Below are 18,319 nucleotides of genomic sequence, written 5' to 3' on the forward strand. Positions count from 1 at the left end.
AGAAGTGTAAGTGAGATTGCTAAAAAAACCAAAACTGTCATACATTGAATGGGTACTGCAAAAGGGATTGAAAACAGCCATTACATATACTGCACTCATGCAATAATGGAGACTGAACAGCAGATCTTAATGCAACATAAACCAGAACTTTTAGCCTTATTTTCTAGAGCATTTACTGTCTAATTTACTTTACTTAAATATTGAAAGAAAAAAAGCTTTTGTGGATTCAAAATGTCTTGCATCTGACCTAAAACTACTAACAGAAATGTCTGACTATGGGATTCCTCTGTGCTCTGTAAAGTTTTGCACTCAGAGTAACATGAACACTCACAAGTGTGCAGGCATGGGTCATCTGGGCTGTCATGACAGCCAGGTGATTATCCAGCAGTGTTACTCATACAGAAGGAGGAGGTGGGGCAGAGCGGAGGGATAAATCAATAAAAATAGACAGGCTAATACAAGCACAGGACAGTTACTGACGGCTTACAGCAGAGAATGAGACGGACACACAAACAGAGAGACGAGAGAAAGAAAGACATCTGTCATTGTCAAAGAAATAAATTAATCTCAGTGATGGAAAAATGGCTTTGATCATTTTAAACATTTTTTTTCTCTAACAGGATACTTCTCACTTAAAGTTTTTGTTGTTGTTTTTTTTACCTGCTTGGAGTGACGCATCAAAACTGCTGCGCTGGACCTGTTGAGAAAAACACAAAGCCGGAGGAGAGGCACAAGGAGGAGACGGGCTGCTGCCAGGTCGAGCAGGAAGCTTGAACACAGGTTCCGTGGAGTGATGAGGACGGCCAGGCGGGCGAGCAATGTGGAGGTGCCCTCCTTCCTCCGACAGCTGGTCAAAGAGACCGAGAAGATGGTTACCTTCTTCTTCAAAGGGGGACCCAAGGACGTTCCGGGGCCTGGAGAGGAGGACAGTTTGGATGAAGAAGACCTGATGCCAAGTCCATACCTAGACCATCCCATCTTGGAGAAGCACGTGTCAGAGGGGGGGTCTCAGCTGGGGCTGAACTACGCTGTGGCGAGCATGCAGGGCTGGAGGGCTCAGATGGAGGACGCACACACCTGTATGCCACAGCTGAGGGGGGAGCTGGCAGAGTGGGGATACTTTGCTGTTTTTGATGGACATGCAGGGATCACAGTGGCACAGTACTGCTCAAAACACCTGCTGGACCACATCATGGCAACAGGTACACAACACTGTGACTACTAATGTGAATGTGATTATTCAAGATTAATGTATACATGCATTGTACACATATAATATGTAAGTGCACAATGTATATGTTGACTCTAAGCACTTGTTTTCTAACACCGAATACACATTTAGATGTTGGACCAAAGCATCACATGACTTAGGCAAAATAAAATACAATGCTGTGTCATGACTAACTTTAGGAAGAAGTCTTGGACAGTGGTAGATTAAGAGCAGATTAATGAAATCTGACATAAACAGAGAGGTCAGGTTTTAAACTTGACATTGAAATAACTTTTAAATATAACTTGGAACTAATCAAATTTAACGCCAACTGCACTAGCATAACAATTTAAAGGATATAATGGAGGACAATAAATGAAAATGTGTCTTGTATTGTCAGAGGATGTTCTAATCCAATCTGTTTGCTCTCATATATTAGACCAGTGTTTCCCAACCCTGGTCCTCAGGGAACACTGCTCTGCTCCAACACACTTGATTCAAATGACCAGCTCGTCATCCAGCGCTGCAGAAGCCTGATAACGAGCTGTTCATGTAAATCAGGTGTGTTGAAGCAGCACAACATCGAAAACATGCAGGGCAGTGTTCACTATGGACCAGGGTTGGGAAACACTGTATTAAACACAAGGACAGTGATAGTGACTGTTTTGACTACATTTTGTCTGTCGAGGTGTTTTACGTACAAATAGCTCCATGTTCTCTGGACGGGCTAGCCAGTTAGCACAGCTATCAGCTTCCTGCTCTGGCAAACAATGCTTTGAGTGTGAGATGGAGGTAAAGGCAGGGGTTGTTTCTGCTATGGGAGCCTAAGCTGGCCATTTAAATCACAAGCGTTGCAAAAGTTAACTATATATTCAGTTCAGATCATGAGCCCCTGCTAGCTTAATAAACCATTGTTAGAGTTGTTCATTATGACACCATAACACTTCTGTGTTTTTTCTTCTTAGATTAATAAAAGTTAAACAACATAATACCGCACATATGATATTGTTGCATTGAGCTACAGAGTTAACACAACAACTATAGGGCTGAACAACTTTGAATAAATATCTAATTGCAATAATGTTTTGTGATACGAGTCAAAATAGGGGGAATTCAAATTATTATTTACATTGAAAAATCTATTTAGGGAGATTACTGATTCATGGTTTTTGTGATTTTTATTTTTCTTCAGTCTGTAGAATATGATGTGTAGGTCAGGACCATATTTAATCTAAAATGATATTTTGGCTTTACCAAATATTGCACCTCCTGCAGAAGGCCATATTGCAATTTTGATAAAATTTCCAATAATTATATAGCCCTACTTACAACACAGATGTCTTTTGTCTGCAGTCTTGTTGTAGTTGCTGTCTAGTTAAATGAAGTTTCCATTAAATTAAACAAAACAGTGGTGAAACTAAGAGCAGAATGTCTCCAAACAGGTGCAGTTAAAGCGAGCAAGGACCCTGAGGAGGTGAAGGAGGGAATCCGTCAGGGCTTCCTGGACATTGACTGCCACATGCACAAACTGGCTCGCCAGGACAACTGGGACAGGAGTGGCACCACTGCAGCGGCAGTCCTGATTTCACCACGTTACGTTTACTTTATCAACTGTGGGGACTCCCGCACTTTGCTCTGCCGTAACGGCCAAGTGGTCTTCTACACAGAGGACCACAAGCCGTTCAACCCCAGAGAGAAGGAGCGCATCCAGAACGCCGGGGGCTCAGTGACCCTGCAGAGAGTCAATGGCTCCCTGGCTGTTTCCAGAGCACTGGGGGACTTTGACTTCAAGGAGGTGGACTGGAGGCCGCAGACGGAGCAGCTGGTGTCACCAGAACCAGAGGTGTATGAACTGGAGAGGACAACTGAGGATGAGTTCCTGATTCTCGCGTGTGACGGTGTATGGGATGCCATCGGCAATGAGGAGTTGTGTGCCTTTGTGCGCAGCCGTCTGAGGGTGTGCGATGACCTGAGAGAGATTTGTACCCAGGTTATTGACCTCTGCCTCTATAAGGTGAGAGGTCACTAATATTACATATGGGATACCATATAAATATTCGAGCAAGTCAAGATGGTTAAGAAAGTAATGAGTTTGATTTTGCACAACTTACTTAAATATTAAATGTTGTCCAGGAGCAGCCATACAAGAGTTTTCCTCAACCAAGCCACTGTCTAAAAATCCACTTATGAAACATGACAGTTTTCAGTACCAACAAAGTTGATCAATCCATTAAATTGGCAAAAATTTTGATCATGAGTCAAACTTCAAAATATCATAATATTTTTTTTTTTATAAACGTTGGTCAAGCAAAGCAAGAGATTTGAGGACGTTAACTTGGCTAGTGTGTTTCTTTCTTCCAAATTTCGTAAATTCAATCCGATTTTAAAAAGTAGTACTTTTTGCTCATGTGTCTTTGCACAGTTGGTGAAAATGAAAAAAAAAAGTTTCATCAGATTGTCTAGGTTGTGCTGAAGAAAGGGATATAAGTATATTCTTGTAGCCTCTGTATATACTGTATATAACACCTTTACACTCAGGAGGAACCGTAGACTGGGATGAGTCTTTGTGATGTTGTTATGCAAGTGGATTTATCCTCTCTTTTTAATACTTGTTAGGAACGATCTGTCTATAAATAGCCAGGACATGGGATAGCAGGAAAGTACAGCTACACATGGATTAGGGCTGAATGTGAGCTCAACACACACACACACCAGCTCAGATACAGAATAAATCCCTTGACGCACACAGTCACCGTAGCTTTCTTGCAACAGGTTTAGTGGAATTTAATTCACTTGCCAAAGCCATTGTTAAAACTAAGCATACAGGAATGAGGTAATAAATATGAGTAATTGCAGACACAGTGGGGTTGTGCTGACTGTTATGATGCAATTTATTTCAACCTAAAATAGCTGTTGTGTTTTAAAAGTACAATTACTTGTAGTAATCATTAACATTAACCAGATTTAACTTCATCTGTGTGGCGTTCTATTTCACAGATAAACTTATGAACCTACATAAATAATTAGCTGCAACACCACAGAATATTAATTTTATACATACACTGCAGATGATAATCCACACATAAAATAACCCGGAGTATAGCTCCATAAAATATAGCACATACTTTCCCCCTGCCATTTTTTCCCGATTGCAGGTATTTTCTGTGATTTCACATGGTACAAAAAATATTCCGATCATTTAATAAAGTAAAACTATCAGTACAAGCAGGTACCAGCACAGTGTGTAAAGTTTAGAGTACAATTTCACCTGTGTATTTTAAAATTATTCCTGTTTGGATGCAGTTATTGTAATGCTCAACTCAGTTTACGTGCATAATACATCATTGAATCACTTTTTATCACTCGTTGCCAGTGACAACAGCTGTATAACGAAGTGTACTAAAGTAAAAAGTACAATATTTGTACTTTTATATATACACTTTCTGTGAGAGCTGTAGGACTGATTATCCTCTGCTTTGTCTCCCCCCTCAGGGCAGCTTGGACAACATCAGCATAATCATCATCTGCTTCCCTGGCGCCCCCCAGGTGTCACAGGAGGCACTGCAGCAGGAAGCCGCACTGGAGCAGCAGATTGACATGAAAGTGGAAGGTAATGTGCTGCAGAAAGGTTAATTTCAACCCTCAGCAGCAAGAAAAGGGCAAATGTTGTCATCATCCCTGATTCATAATTACATTGCTCTACACATCTCCCTTCACAGAAATTATCCAGATGATAAGGTCCAGAGATGAGGACCCTGACCTTCTTTATGTCATCAAATTTCTGGCTGCAGAAGAGATGCCAGCACTTCCACCAGGAGGAGGTATCACCAGCAAGTGAGTGTCAACAAGTAACTCAGCAAACACTGAAGTTATGTTCAGTAACAGTGTAAAATATTTGGGGTTTTCACGTTTTTAATACGAGCTGCCACTGTTTCTCTCTCTGCAGGCGAGACTGTATCCTTTCTGCATATCAGAAATACATCACAACAGTGAAAATGCAGGAGCCTATGGTGAGATGATAATATTAACAATAATAATGTATTTGTTATAGGTAATTTTGCAAGCAAATGTGATAAATTAGTTACCAGTTTCTTACTGCATGAAGATTTGCAGCTTCTCTTTTAATGTTTGAAATGTTTGAAATGTGTGAAAAAAAATCAAACATTACTTAAATATTTCAAGCTGTTTCAAGTGTCTATTTACCCTTTAACACTTAAACCTCAAAAGGTCTGTCTGGATCTTCTAAGCTCATTTTAACCATAAAATATCCTGTGAGTAAGTGCTTTTGTCCATTTTTCCAGAATATCTTTGAATATCTGGCAGTTATTTACAATTTACTGCATGTTAAAATAGTGTATTAACAATTTAAAATGAAGAAAGTTAAAAAAAAACCCACTGTAGGTGAACACAAACACCAGATTTTGCGTGTTAAGTCTGAAATTTTAACAGTATAATAATAGTATACGTTTGAGGTTTTGTCTCAATGTCCAAAAAACGTACAGGTGCTTTTCCAACTCTTTCCTCTCTGGCAACAAAGACATTGATTCGCTGGTTTCCTGCAACATCACAAGTGAATTTACTATAATAACCATATGTGGCTTTGACGTGCAACTTCTCACCTTTCAGAAACCGTTGGAATAGTGCGTAATTACGATAATGCAAAGTGTGCTTGTGCAAACTTGTCGGCTCCATATGCTTGGTGTTAAAGGGTTAAGGACAAACTACAATTTATTTTTATAAATGTAAATTTAAATGTATAAGTTATGGAGGAAGTGGTGTGGCTTTGATGATAGTAAATGTTTGTTTTCAATGACATTTCAGGACATTGAAGGATCGGAGGAGGACTCTAACTAAAACTGTAACCATGGAAACAGACCAGTTGGAGACCAGTTAAGACAGCATTTAAGTGTAAACTTTAGATAAGTATGTACAATAGTCTGAGTATTTGCTTTCTGGTCAATTACAGTGAAATTTCAATAAAAAAAAAGAAACCTGTTGTATTGTATCTGATAATCTTGGACAGACACTGGTGGATGTTCTACATCGGTGTTGACAAAGAAGTACGGGCTCCACACGTGAACTGCACGTGTCAGAGTCTCGTGATGGAACGCAGTAAACTAATGAGTTTGCACGATGCCACCAAGGAGCAAAGGTGACATCAACAGCGACACTGTGTTATAGTAGGAACATCAATGTATGCCATAAGAGAAAAAAAGCCACACGTAGAGACACACAAGGAGGAAGAATGTAGAGGGAGCTGGAGAAAGAAATAAGGGAGTGTATCGGGGGGTAAACTGAGGGAAAAATAAGTTATTTCCAGGAATTAGCACAAATACCTCATTAATCATGCATTTTAGAGTGGATGTGTGATGATGATTTAAACATTCTCCTGACAGCTTGTTCTAATAATGTTGATTAAAACATTTTGTGACATTCAGAGCCAATTATTTTGAGGGATTCATCAGTTTATCTGCTGATTTTCAAGTTGTTTTCATCACAAAACCACTAAAGCCAGATGTCAGATCAGAAAATATTACATTTTGCTCCTGAATGAAATTTGAAATTTGCCTTATGGACAAAAATTAAAAACATTAATTAAAACAGAGAAACATTTCACAAATCTGAGGCAAAACATTGATATCAATGATAAGCCTTTATAGTATATATACATATAAGCTCTCCATTCAGCTGATTTTGTACAACATCTTATCAAAGTCTGATTTTATCACTGTATGGTCAAACAATTGTGTTTCATTCAAAATAGAATACAGCATTCAGCATATAGCCAAAATATGACAAATGCAAATGTAATAACACCTTACTTTTCCTCTTTTTTGTTCAGCTACACTACACTATGATGTCAAAACATTTCTAGAAAGTGAAAAATACCATATTGGAGGGCTTGGCTGGGGGGGGGTGGCAGCTCTCATTTCCAGTCATGGGTTCTTCAGAATGTGTTGCATGGGTGTGGTGAGGCCCAGCACCTCTGTATTAACTGACTGAGCAGACCTTTTATTGGACAGTGTCGTCCTCACATCCTCACTCAGATCAACTATTCTAACTACAACCAGCAGAGCTGCGTGGTGTGGGGACACTTACACTTTTGGGTGAAGTAAATTAGAAAATAAGGAAAAAGGACGAGGAGAAGGAAGGAAAAGGTGAGTTTGAGAGATTGTCTTTGGGGTTATTAGATCAGCATTACAGAGAATGAGTGGTAGTGTGGTACCTCATTTGAGTTTTTCTGTATTACATTCAGAGATATTGGTTTGACGCTGACCTGGAAGCTATCAACCACATAAGAGCTGTTGATTAGTCAGTGTGTGTCAGAAGCCCCTCAACTAACAGACAGATACATCTTTGTTTTACTGTCGTGGGTGCACTTTGGCATTACTATCTATTGGAACAGTGTTTTAGAAATTTTGTAATAAAAGTATTGCTTATTATCTAAAATCCACACTAAAACCACTTTAAGAGAATATCATCCATGTGATCCATAGCATAATTAAAGTAATCATTCATTATTCAATAGAAGGAAAGTGAAAACACACAAAATAAATAATGTGTACAGGACATGACATGTGGTTTAGTAATATTGCCTCACTGAAACCTTCTACCCATTAAGTAATGTGATCATCAGTACTGTAGTGATATATTAGTGCAATTATTCTCAATCTAGGGTGCTTTGCATGGTTTAGATAATCAGGCTTTTGCAGAACTGACTCATTTGAATCAGGTGTGTTAGAGCAGGGAAACGTCTACAACATACAGGACATGAGTCCCCAAGGACCCCGACTGAGAAAAACTGCATTAAGGGATCATTTAGTGCCAAATGTTTTATATGTATGTGCATGTTACGGCTGGCATAGTTGGGTGAATGTGTTTCTTTTAAATTGCACATGTCTGAAAGCAAATTAATGAATGGATGACTTATTATTATTTATTAAAAAATCCCATCAGTCTGTTTTAAGCAAAATAACCCACTGGGTACCCAGTGTTGTAATATAACTAAGTAACTAACTTTGTTACAGTACTTAAGTACAAAATTCACATGTCTGTACTTCACTTTATTTGTATTTCTAACAACTTCTACTTCACTACATTTCCTCTAACTGTCTTTGTTAGTTGTTACTACCAAATGAAATCAGAAGAAGAGTTGTTAATGCACTGTATTTATATAGAGCACTATAGTTTTCACCCATTCACACACTTCAACATGGGGTTAAGTGTCTTGCTCAAGGACACATATAGACAAGCAAGACCCAGAATTTAACTCACAACCTTCCAGTTAAAAGACAACTCACCCTAGCACTGGTGCAATCCTAATTCCACACTTTTACTTCTAAACCCTAAGTACATTTTATACCAGATGTGGATACTTAAGTAAAGTAAATGTCATATACTGTCATAAGGTGACTTCAACTTCTACCAAAGTAATTTTCTGTTAAGACTTTTGGGCCTTGCAGGATTTCTTTGGTTATTTCTCCTCATAATCACTACCATCCAAACCAAATCTATAATAGAAACCTGCACTCTCTAAGCTGAGAAGCATTTGTTACAAACGTCTCACCTGACCTGAGGTCAAGGCAGGTTATTTAAATCAGCTGGTCAACACCTGTGTGCGTTTGTGTGTGTACACATAGGTGTGTTTGTCTCAAACTTTCTGTAGTCGGCATGGATCACGCTGAGGAGTCTCACAGACCGGTATGCAAACAAGTGCAACAACTCCAGCCTTGCACGTTTGAACTTGAATGAACAAATGTTTGACTGTGTCTCATCTCACCTGCAGACACACAGGATGCCACTGAACGCAGGAGACAATGGGTACGGCAGCGCGCCTGGCCCCGGGCTGTCGGCCAGTGTGGGCGGCACGGAAACTGCGCCGCTACTCATCCCGGAGCCTGAACCGGAGCCGGAACAACAATGGCTGCCGCTGAGCAAGGAGGAGCTGGAGGCCGCGGCGGGGGGTCCGCTATGGAGGAGGGTGCGCTGTTACCTGGTGCTGTTGTTCTGGCTCGCCTGGGTGGCCATGCTCGCCACCGCCATCGCCATCATAGTCATGAGCCCCAGACCTGTGGTGATACCACTCAAGTGGTGGCAAAAAACTGTGTTCTACGAGCTGCAGCCCGCGCCTTACATGGAGGCTCCACAGGGTTTAAACGGTGAGCATGGAACAGCAGAGGCCCGTCCATTTTTAAAAAAAATAATCAATTAATTTAACCAATATAGCTTCAGAATGTCTAAATTACTACAGTTTCCTGGTTAACAGTAACTAAAGTAAACAACATACATTATTGAATCAGAATCAGCAGAGGGAAGGTCAGAGTACCGGAAGTGACGTAACGTAGAAGTGGAAGAAGAGACGGTATATCAAACTTAGGGGAAAAGCGCAACCTGGGGTTTAGGGTTAGGCATGGAGAAGAAGTGAAGTTAGGGCCACGATGACCGGGTTTTTTTATGTAAGTGAAAAAAAAAAATCACGGTAAAGGCTATATTTCGTAGACGTCGGCGGCTTTATTGTTCAGCTGTCCTTGGGCCTGCGTACTATGGCCCTCAGGACGTCACTTCCGGTACTGGCACCACCACAGCCCTCCGAAAAATCTGTCTTGGCCAATGTTCTAGATGGTTGTGTGTGTGTGTGTGTGTGTGTGTGTGTGTGTGTGTGTGTGTGTGTGTGTGTGTGTGTGTGTGTGTGTGTGTGTGTGTGTGTGTGTGTGTGTGTGTGTGTGTGTGTGTGTGTGTGTGTGTGTGTGTGTAAAAAAACTTTTACTTATATTTCACATAATTTTAAAATGGAACTTTCAATACTTAAGCATGTAAACACATTTATGGTCCAAAAATTAAATAACTCGGCAGGCAACATTACATTTATTAGTGGGCCACATGTGATGCATTAATAGTTTATACAGAAGATGGCCACTTAAACAAGGTGGTTTAGGATTTCTGTCCTGAGATGGCTGCAATTATTAAAGCTCCACTGTGCAACTTATGTTGCCAAAACTCTGCAGCTACATTCTCAGACTTAGTCCACACCCCAGAAGAGACTGCAGGGCTTTCTGAAAGGACAACCCTACTGTAGGTCCCATATTCCAACAGTTCTCTTTCGATGTTCACTTCTGTATTTCATTACATTACTCATAGAAGTTTCATAGAATTGTAGAGAAGTGTAGCTGTCACTGTACGCCTCTGCCTGATGAAAACCACACCCCTCTGTGTCACCATAGACATGAGAATAAAACAATGGTATAATGAGAAACAGAGAGTCATGCGGAGCTGATAATGGCCTAATCAGTATTGTGTGATCCCAGGGCATTTGGCATTTAAAAGTTAGACACTATAACTTTAAAGATGACCAGCACTGCATTTCCCGTACAGTTTACAGAAACAGAATAAAGCATCTCCATGTCTGCATGCATCCTATCCTCCACCAACTCACCAACTGACAGAGAAGCTTGAGATTGTATGGACAAAGACCACTGTGATCCACTTCTTAGTAGATTTGGCCCAAGTATGTAAAGACAAACCGCCTGCTGTGAAATTGTGCAAAGGCCACAAAGAGCAACTATTGTTTATATTTACCTTTGGCTCAGTGTGGATGTGTCCAGAAAAAAAACAGGCCATTGCTCTTGCCTGTGTGCCTGCCTGTTGTGTCCATTTGGTCACTTTTTTGTCTTGTGACAAAGTGCTGTAGTTGTTTCTGCTGTAGATTGAAGCCATTTTCCAACATGAAAATTGGGTCTGGACATTTGCTATAGACAAACTTGGAGTATGCTTCAGGTGGTCGGATAGAGCCAAAAACTTTTCTTCAAAGTTAAAGAAAAACATTGTTGAATAATACATAATCCCAGAGGTTTGCTATTTGCAGTACAGTATACAGCATTGTTTTATAATTCCTTTTAGGGTTTTAGGGCAAATACAAATTGACAAAAACATGCACTGACGCACATCCGCAATCCAAATTCAATGTAAAAAATAGTTGAATTTATTTGATTGAATATAAGTGTTTAATCCAACTCATACATTTTTTATAACTTCATATAATATAAAACAGAACAATAGAAGGTTTTCAAATGTTCAGAGATGACTGACTGTACAGAGTGAATGAAAATGAATAGTATAGTAATTATCACTAACTTGGTAATGTTTTAATCTGTCAAAAGTGCTGTGTGAGCAGCTTCCCTACCTCAGGTCCCTGGGGATTGGGACTCTAATCCTGCAGGGCCTGTTCAGTAAAGAGGTTTCTGCTTCTAACCTCACCATGGCTGCTCAAAGCTCGGGGACACTGCCTCAGATCCAGCATCTGCTCACAGAGAGTAACAAAGCCGGTGAGTAAAGGACTGTCCACTTTTTCACCCCGCTTAATTAAATAACAAATGATCTTTGGTGTAAATGTGTCACTGGTCTTTACAGGTCTCAAAGTGATGCTGGACTTCTGTGGTCTGGATCTAAATGGATCGCATGTCTCAGACACGGAACAGGTGGAAAAAGTACTCTCTGCTCACTTTACTTTTCACACTGAATTCTCAGTCACGCTGGATTTAAAATGTCACTTTTTCTCTCCCTCTCAAAGCGCTCACTGCGTTTCTGGTTGGAGCAGGGTGTGGCAGGTTTTGTGATATGTGATACCGATGCAGCATATTCAGAAAAGGTGAAATAAAAGAAATAAAAAAAACAAATGTATGATTTTAATTTTCTTTTCAGCAGCATCTTCAGTCAAATGTTTACATTTCAGACTCTGCTGGAATGGAGAGATGTCTTAATGGAGTTTGACGGTCAGGAGGATGAAGAAAGGTGAAGATATAGGTGAACTGTGTGTTCATTCTATTCTTAAATTAAGTGTTAATTTGCATTACATGTCTGTCCTTTTAGGATTGTGGTGGTCAAACAAACTCAACACGTCTTGCTGCCTCTGAACAACTCCGACCAAATCAACAGGACACTGGCGGATGTGGTTATGAGGCCAATTCTTCCGTCTTCACAACATCCCCTCTCAGCACAGGAAGTGGCTGACGCTATAGAGACGCACCTGCAAACAAAAGATGAAAAGATATGGCCAAGCTGGACAGTAAGACATGTGCATTTTCAATATGATTTACTCCACCGACTGTGAAAGCAAACCTAGGTAAAACAAATGCAGCCTCATAACAGATCAACAGTCTTGCTCTCTGTTTCAGTTGTGTACACATTTTTGTTATGTTTGGTTTGTTATCCACCCTTTTAAAATCAATAATGAAAGTTAAATAGAGTGCAGTTTAACAGCAGCTCAGCTAACAAGGTAAAAACACAAATTACAGCCAAATTTTGCTTTGTTACATTTTAAATACTGATAGACAAATTTAAGTTAAAAATAAAGTTGATTTTTTTAATGAGTTTTTGCCCAGACCTACCTGATGTACAGTTTCCTGAATAGAGGCTACGTTGTCCGACATCAAGCCTAAAATAAAAAAAACAACATTTTTTTATAAACATGCCACATAGCCGTTTAAAAATATACAAGAAACTCCACCTACCACAAGGCAGTCTTCTGATCAGCTGCTCGTCTTTATGGTCGGAGTTTGAATTCTAATGAATCTTCTCGAGGTTGGAGGTGAAGCGTCTCATGACTTGAAGAGGTTACTCCTGGTGTTGACGATGACGCTGCCAGGATCGCCTGCACTCCAATATGATGAAGACATCGACCAAACGCAGGTTAGACAGCAAAAGACTGCATGAACTGCATTAACCACATTAAACATTTTATAAGATTAAAACTTATTTAAATATTTAATATACTGCCTCTCACTCACTCTACACTTCCTCCCTCAGGACAATGGGAAAGAGAGGCGCTCAGCTGTCACTCTTTTCACCTCCCTCAGTCACTCCAGAGCCAGAGAAGAAGCTCTAATGTACGGCAGCTTCACCTTCCTCCCCTTCAACACCTCCTCCACCAATTCTTCCTCCTCCCCAAACTCCACTGTTTCCTCGCCATCATCTCCCACAGTCCTGGCCTTTCTCCGCTCGTGGGGCTGTGTCCACTTCCTCGTCCTGCTCAACGTCGGGTCTGAGCCTCACGCTCTGGATCCAGCCTGGGCCCCGACTTTACCTGAGGCTGGAGTGTTTGTTACCAGCTCAGGATTAGACCGCCTGGGCTCGACGTCGTTGTACATGCTGGTGTTGAAGCCCCACGAAGCCATTGTCATCAAACTGTTTGAGGGGGGAAGCTACTCGTAGAGCTTCTGTTTGTTTACAGAAGCACACATTCAGCACAATTTAAAGAGAAAAAAAAAGATTGCTCCCTGTTTACATCATTGAAAATAAAATAATAAATTTGCGTCGTCTGTGAGTGGTATTATTCGTGAAGGTTGTTTTTGTCATTTAAGGAAACGTTAAATAACAATTGGAAAAACTTAAAACGGTAAAAACAAATGGAAGATTATACTTTTAATCAGCACTTTCATCAGGTTGTGCTTTATGTTGAAAAGATGGGATAATAGTTTGTGATGACAATGTGTAAAATGGAGTAAGCACACCTTAAAAGTGATCTGAACTAAGACTAAATTAAAATTGAAATGGAGATGACATTTCTTTAATATCAAAGCAGTGATTTTGCTGATATTTGTATATTTATCATTATATTTGTGTTTGTGTTGTGACCTCACACACATGCTTTTTTTTTTAACCACACAGTGGTGCTGCAGTGCTCTGACTGTCAGCATCCCTCATTTACGACAATAATGTCAATATTTAAATAAATAAATCAAGGCAAACCAATACTGCTACATTAAACTAAATGCTGGCTACATAATGACTTAAAGACTAAGTAGTAGATTTTTAATTAGTATATGTATATATATATACATATACATATATAAAATCAGGTCTCTGTTAGGCTGCATAAGATCTTTTTTTATTTGAAATGATCACAAACCCTATTTAATATTTTTAGAAGTTAAAATTTCACACGTCTGATGAACTTGCCTGAAATTGTTATACAGCTTTATGGTTATCGAGTTCTAAAACACATTTTATTAATAAAAACACCTGCAATGGTATACTGTTTTTAATTTACACTGTGGTGAACACACTGACAGCAATTTCAATATTTCTAATCTGTATCTCCACACATCACATTCAAGAGAAAATAAATATTTCCAAACAACTCGAACATTATCAATTCTTTTATTCTGACAACGTTAACTGTTATCTGACAATTAATAAATTGAAACACTTTATCAAATTTTCATAAATGTACATTTCACTATTCACAAATGGCTACACTACAAATCAGAAAAACAAAGATATGTTGGAACAAGTTGCAACCATTTTTTTGCTTATATTTTTATATAAGTTTTATTTTACATTAACAAAAGGTGTGCTGTATACTTTCAAAATACATATATATATATATATAATTAATTCATGGATATAAAACTCAAAACCTTTGCTCAAAGTGAACACAAAGTGCCAGTGATTCACGCCAGGTCAGACAAGACTGAGCATCACAGGCAATAAGCAAGAAATGAATGTGCAACACGGCAAGAAATTCGAAACTCAAATCACCACGTTATTACCTCTATTATTTCACTGTATGAACCACAAAATCATGAGGATGCACAACATCACAGCACAGTGGAAAGACATAAATAATGCACATTTAAATTATAGTTACAGCATTAGTCACAACAACAAAATCATTCTCACAGTGCGTTTAGCAGCAGCAGTTTTTCTTTTTTCTTCAAAAGCAAAAGGCTATTAAAAGGACTTTCATCATAGGTAGCTTAGAAATAAGTGAGGAGGAATAATATTCATGCACTACAATGACACTATAGACCAAACAGGACGAGTAGATAAACTGAGTTAAAAACCTTAAGAGGCTTTAGAATAGTCTCACATATAGGATTGGGACACAGGATAAGAGCTACATTTTGAAAGTTGCAAATACAAACATTAGCCTGAATTAAAACAATTCACTGTTTTCATGTTTGTCTGTGAAGGTTCCTCATCATTCAGGTCTCAAACCCTTTTTCCACCACAGGGACTTATCTCATTTAGCTGGGATTTTGAAAAACCTTGACGTGTTTCCACCGAAATTAGAGAAAAACTTTCCCGTGACCCCAAACTTTCACAGAAAAAAAGTACCTACTTTTCAGATTACCAGGAACTCTTAGGGGCGGGGCTGTGTGCTGAAGAACACTGATTGGTGGAACACATTTTGCAGCTGTTAAAGCCACTGCGGCTGCAAGCCACCTTTTAACAAGACCTTTAAAAGAAGACCAAGAAAGAAGAACTTATTAATTTCACTAACAGTCATTTCAAAAATATGGAGCTAAAGAAAAGAACGTACGACAAGTAGATTAGTTCCTGGTAATCAAAGTTCCTGGACATGTTTGTGGAAAAGGGGCTACAGACATCTTTAGTAGGTAGCTGTAGCTGTAGGCAACAGGAGTTAAGTTTGAAGAAGGCCATTTACTGCTATGTTGGGCAAATAGAGTACTTCAAAAATGATGGAATTCTGTTTGTAATTTAGCAGACACTTTTATCTAAAGCGACTTACAATGGAATTGAGTACAATCAGCCAGGGGTGGAGTCAAACTTGCGACCATGATGTCTTTCGCACGCAGGGTACCAGCCTCACCGGTCGGAACCACTGAGCCACTCCACCCCCAGTAATCATAAATGACACATTCATATTCATGTATTTAGTTTGTGTTGGAAGTGGAGCTGTGGGCAATACAGTACAATGTTAAAGCTGTCAGTCATGGAACATGCTGATTATTCTGTCTGCTTCACTAAAGACAACCAGCCTCATGTTCTAAACAAGAAATGATTACACACTAATTGGAAAATGTCTCATACCAAGATCATTTCCCCAAGCACCAAGTAAACACAAAACAGCTGGAATCCACACTCGCACTTTATAGTCATTAAGTATAAAGTATCTCTATAAATCTGTTTTTGAAATATGCTAATTCTGATCAAGACTGACGATCGCCAAAGAAACGTTTGAGCTGTTGTCAGACACGGACTCTGGGAAATATAAATATTTTTTAATTTGCCGTTCTCACACAAGAACACAGCAGGATTTGGGGTTAGACATGTTCACAACAGCAGGAACACATCCAGAACATTCAGACAAAGGGTAATGCCTGGGCTGAGGCCAGGACACTTGCAAACTGGCTCTCGCTGTGTTTCCCAGAATGTTTTCCTGCTGTTTTCTCACAGGAGCCTGAGCCTCACGCTTGATGTCCACATCTGCAGAGCGTGTCAGACTGTTTTGTTCCAACGAGGAGGAAACTGCTTCACTGCCCACTCTCGGTGGACGTTTTTTGCCATGAAACTTGAGAAAATGATTCATGGTGAGCTATGAATTATTATTATGCAAACTTAGCCAATACTTTAACTTTTAATTTAACACAATCCATCTTCTACCACTGTATCCTCCATGTAAGGGTGCTGTGCCAATCTCAGCTGACATAGGGTGAACTCCGGTCCATCACAATCAGAGGTTCTTTAAAGCATGAAGTACTCTGAGTCATAACTCTGAAATACTGAAAACATTCCCTTCAGGGTTGTACTTCATGCATGCAAACACATAATAGTGACTCAAAGTATCACCATCAAAAACCTCCGTCAACGTGTGTCAATGGTTCACCTCCTCTTGATGAGATGATCATCTTTTAGGCACAGGCAGGATCACGATTACACCTCTTCACTTTATCAAATAATGTGCTTCCCACTCACGTTATAATTCCGATCATGATGAACACGCCATCGAGCCTTGTCCTTCCAGGTCCCTCTTCATGTCAAGTGTCGCCAGTGTCAAAGATGCTGTAACTGTGCACAGGTCAGCTAAAAGCCAGCTGGCTGCATCCTAAAGAAAAGAATTGATTGGATGAGGCAGAAAAAGAAGACAGAACACGCATGCATATTGTTCACCCATAATAGCTTTACCCGAGTGCATACATTCTGATTTTACAGTATATGATTTATAGTGATGATATGGTTTGATGTGTCCATTAGTGCTACGTTACAGTAGCACTTTGACCATCCGCGGACAATTTAAGACCTAGTGCAATTGTTTCCCGCGAGTTCATCGAGAATGACTGCTACTTCTTTGTTGGCATGTTTATATTTTAATCTCGCCTTGTACTTCAGAAATGAAAGACTCCTCAGTCTCCTCAGGCAAGGATTTCTCTCACAGAGGTAAACTGGAGTATGGGGACTGGGAAACTGTCACGTCGGGGGAATTATGCTGTATGTGATTGTCAAGGGGCAAAGACAGAGCGCAGTGTGCCGTTGTCTTCACGGCTTCTTTGCCAAAGGAGCAGCTCAGCAGAGAGCAAAGGTGACGGATCACGGACTTGCGGCAGATGATGAAGACCCACGGATCCACGATGGGGTTGAGAGCGTAGAAGCGGAAGGCTGTGAGGTTCGTTGCGTCGCCAGAAAATGGGTGAATGGCATTGATAAAACCAGCAATCTGAAGACAGATAGAAAAATAAAAACACAAGAAAGTATGAGAGCAGTGTTTCCCCAAAGTGTGAGCTGGTGCCCCCTGCTGGACCTTGGCGGTATTACAGGTGGGGAAAAAGAAGCATGACCTCCCAAATTCACATTTTAATGATACACTGTGAGTTTCTAAGTCATGTGATCACAAATTGTTTTGCTCAAAATTTAAATTGTGATTATTTACGATCATTCATTGGTATCAGTGTAACCAATGAGGCCACACACTCTGTGTTGTGTTGAGTAAAATGAGCCAGAGCCAAGTCAAAACATGAGGGATGAAAGACGTGGTGTATCACAGCAGAAAGGGAAGAGGCAACACAGGAGACACACCCTGACACACGTGGGCACCAACAAAAGCAGACAATAGGAATAGATGCAACTGAAAACAAACACATTCCACACACCTGTCACATAAAACAATGCACATTTTACAAATCAACCCCTCAATTCTACTTTTTTATCACCCACATTTTGAATAATTTTATAATTATCTTCCTAATAAAGCTTTGTTGTTCTCAACCTGACCCTTCCGGTTGCTATGTTATCTGTAGACAATAATATCCCACACATCGCACATACAGAAAATACGGGACTATGTATGCAGTTTTTAAATGTTGCATGAGT

The 18,319-nt window shown here is 39.8% G+C and overlaps 3 protein-coding genes and 1 long non-coding RNA gene across 7 annotated transcripts in view; 2 read left to right on the top strand and 2 right to left on the bottom strand.

Annotated features, from left to right (window-relative positions):
* Positions 1–614: 614 nt before the first annotated feature.
* Positions 615–6,206, top strand: ppm1na (protein phosphatase, Mg2+/Mn2+ dependent, 1Na (putative)). The gene is made up of 6 exons (XM_044032796.1): positions 615–1,202; positions 2,653–3,224; positions 4,703–4,820; positions 4,930–5,044; positions 5,157–5,220; positions 6,032–6,206. The coding sequence occupies exons 1-6, from the start codon at positions 794–796 to the stop codon at positions 6,062–6,064; spliced, it is 1,311 nt and encodes a 436-aa protein (XP_043888731.1). The 5' UTR covers positions 615–793; the 3' UTR covers positions 6,065–6,206.
* A 616-nt stretch (positions 6,207–6,822) lies between these two features.
* si:dkey-202g17.3 (4F2 cell-surface antigen heavy chain) lies at positions 6,823–13,535 on the top strand. Of its 3 annotated transcripts, none has more exons than XM_044032799.1 (9): positions 6,823–7,368; positions 8,997–9,369; positions 11,368–11,532; positions 11,618–11,694; positions 11,778–11,855; positions 11,940–11,998; positions 12,077–12,272; positions 12,788–12,895; positions 13,013–13,535. In XM_044032799.1, exons 2-9 carry the CDS (start codon positions 9,006–9,008, stop codon positions 13,415–13,417), a joined length of 1,452 nt encoding a protein of 483 aa, XP_043888734.1. In that variant the 5' UTR covers positions 6,823–7,368; positions 8,997–9,005; the 3' UTR covers positions 13,418–13,535. The 3 variants fall into 3 exon arrangements, with proteins under 3 accessions (XP_043888734.1, XP_043888732.1, XP_043888733.1); XM_044032797.1 differs by lacking the exon at positions 6,823–7,368 and adding an exon at positions 8,618–8,911; XM_044032798.1 differs by lacking the exon at positions 6,823–7,368 and adding an exon at positions 8,618–8,911 and having other exon boundaries at positions 11,618–11,685.
* On the bottom strand, positions 11,849–13,364 carry LOC122773840. Its single transcript, XR_006360923.1, has 4 exons — positions 12,994–13,364; positions 12,718–12,857; positions 12,595–12,641; positions 11,849–12,233 (listed from the first exon to the last, which is right to left on the bottom strand). It is a non-coding gene; the product is annotated as an uncharacterized LOC122773840 (long non-coding RNA).
* Positions 13,536–14,349: 814 nt separating the features above from the next.
* Positions 14,350–18,319, bottom strand: part of ptgir (prostaglandin I2 receptor) — a 28,552-nt gene continuing 24,582 nt past the window's right edge. Inside the window, exons 3-4 of one of the 2 annotated variants that reach the window (XR_006360927.1) lie at positions 16,928–17,666; positions 14,350–15,446 (exon numbers count right to left, since the gene is read on the bottom strand). Coding sequence is in view for 1 of the 2 variants with exons in the window: in XM_044032896.1 (XP_043888831.1) it covers positions 17,382–17,666 (285 nt within the window). In the remaining variant the exon portion in view is untranslated. Of the gene's footprint in view, positions 15,447–16,617; positions 17,667–18,319 lie in introns of those variants that run through there. The other variant, XM_044032896.1, reaches the window with a different exon arrangement.

Source organism: Solea senegalensis, linkage group LG8 (assembly GCF_019176455.1).
Source record: "Solea senegalensis isolate Sse05_10M linkage group LG8, IFAPA_SoseM_1, whole genome shotgun sequence".
NCBI classification, from domain to species: domain Eukaryota; kingdom Metazoa; phylum Chordata; class Actinopteri; order Pleuronectiformes; family Soleidae; genus Solea; species Solea senegalensis.